Here is a 1,424-nt window from a genome sequence, read left to right as displayed (position 1 = left end):
TATTCCTTGGGGGCTAACATTCTATTATCCTTGAATTGTAAAGCAGAGGATATATGCCAAATGAATGGCGAGCCCAAGAGGTGTGATGAGTATTAACCTCTGAATCCTCAATTGCTCCGTCTGCAAAATGGGGATTCTATCCTCACCTCCCTGTTGCAGGAGGATAAGTGAGATGCTGTGCGAGAAGGCGGTGGCTCCAAGACATCTGCATTCTGGAGTCTCTCCTGTTCCCTTGACTGATGTGGCACTGGCAGAACAGGGAGAAGATAATTCCAGCGTGCAGGGTCTGGAAAGAGGGGCCAGCCCAAGGTCGCATCGGAAATGAGAGGCTTTGGGAAAGAGGGAGGACACCTCCAGGTCTGGATGGCCACCCTCCGCCAGTGCTTCATGCCCTTGACGTGATACTTCATCTCCATTTAGGAGGATTCAAAGATGTGCCACTCATTCTCAATGTGACTTTCTAGGTCAAAGCTGAAAATATCTCTTCCATAATAAGGGGAAACCTGACGCTGTCCGTTTACTCTCTATTAAGGACCCTACAGGCCAGCAATCGATTTTTAAAATAATAGAAGTGAAGAGGAGCACGTTTTAACCGACACATCCTGCTGCCATGTCAAGGAGCTCAGGGACGGTGTCTGGAGAAAAGCTTGTTAAAGAGCCCGGCTCTGCCATTTTACACCTGTATGGCCCTGCAAAGTGTCTACCTTCTCAATACCTCAGTTTTCTCGTCTGTACAGTGAGAGTAATCCTAATGCCCGTCTCTCAAGGTTGGGTGAGAAGTAAATGAAATACTGTGGGTAAAGTGTACGTGGAAGGTGTAGCAGACACTGTCAGTGCCCAGCGCATGTTCTGTGTGTCTACAATTTCACAGCAGCAACAACAATAACAATGACTGCTACTACTATTACTATTATTGTTGTTTGTAGATATTGGGACCTTGATCTTATCAGAAAGGGTGGTCGTAGGGGACCCACGCATGGGAGCCTTTAAGGTAAAGTATAAAGGCCATAGGAAAGGCAGTCTGCCCCTTTCTCAAGAACTGCAAAGGGTACAATTTGGGGTGCAGTGGGAGGCCTTTGGCTTACTGCAGTGGGCCGCTATGGGCCCAGCTTGGTGGGGGTTGCCGAAGAGCTTGACCTGGCCCCACTTCCCACTGCCAGCACCTGCATCTCTTTGCCTGAGGGCTTTCTCTGGGGTCCTGGAGCCTGCTCTGCTCACATGCATGACAGGCCAAAAGTGTCAAGAAATTAACACCTCCCAGGAGGAGCTCTAGTGGCACAGTGGATAAGAGCTATGGCTGCTAACCAAAAGGCTGGCAATTTGAGTCCACCAGCTGTTCCTTGGAAACCCTATGGGGCGGTTCTACTCTGTCCCGTAGGGTCGCTCTGAGTTGGAATTGACTCGAGGGCAACAGGTCTGGTCTG

At 49.6% G+C, this 1,424-nt stretch overlaps 1 protein-coding gene across 1 annotated transcript in view; it reads right to left on the bottom strand.

Annotated features, from left to right (window-relative positions):
- PTPRT (protein tyrosine phosphatase receptor type T) overlaps positions 1-1,424 on the bottom strand; it is a gene marked incomplete at its 3' end in the record, with an annotated part of 923,104 nt that overhangs the window by 31,234 nt on the left and 890,446 nt on the right. Inside the window, exon 24 of the mRNA XM_012558679.1 lies at positions 1,082-1,137. Coding sequence (XP_012414133.1) covers positions 1,082-1,137 — 56 coding nt within the window. The remainder of the gene's footprint in view (positions 1-1,081; positions 1,138-1,424) is intronic.

The sequence above is a fragment of the Trichechus manatus genome, unplaced genomic scaffold (assembly GCF_000243295.1).
Source record: "Trichechus manatus latirostris isolate Lorelei unplaced genomic scaffold, TriManLat1.0 scaffold00008, whole genome shotgun sequence".
Lineage (NCBI taxonomy): Eukaryota > Metazoa > Chordata > Mammalia > Sirenia > Trichechidae > Trichechus > Trichechus manatus.
The sequence above is the reverse complement of the archived record's forward strand: the minus strand, read 5'-3'. Positions and strand labels throughout refer to the sequence as shown.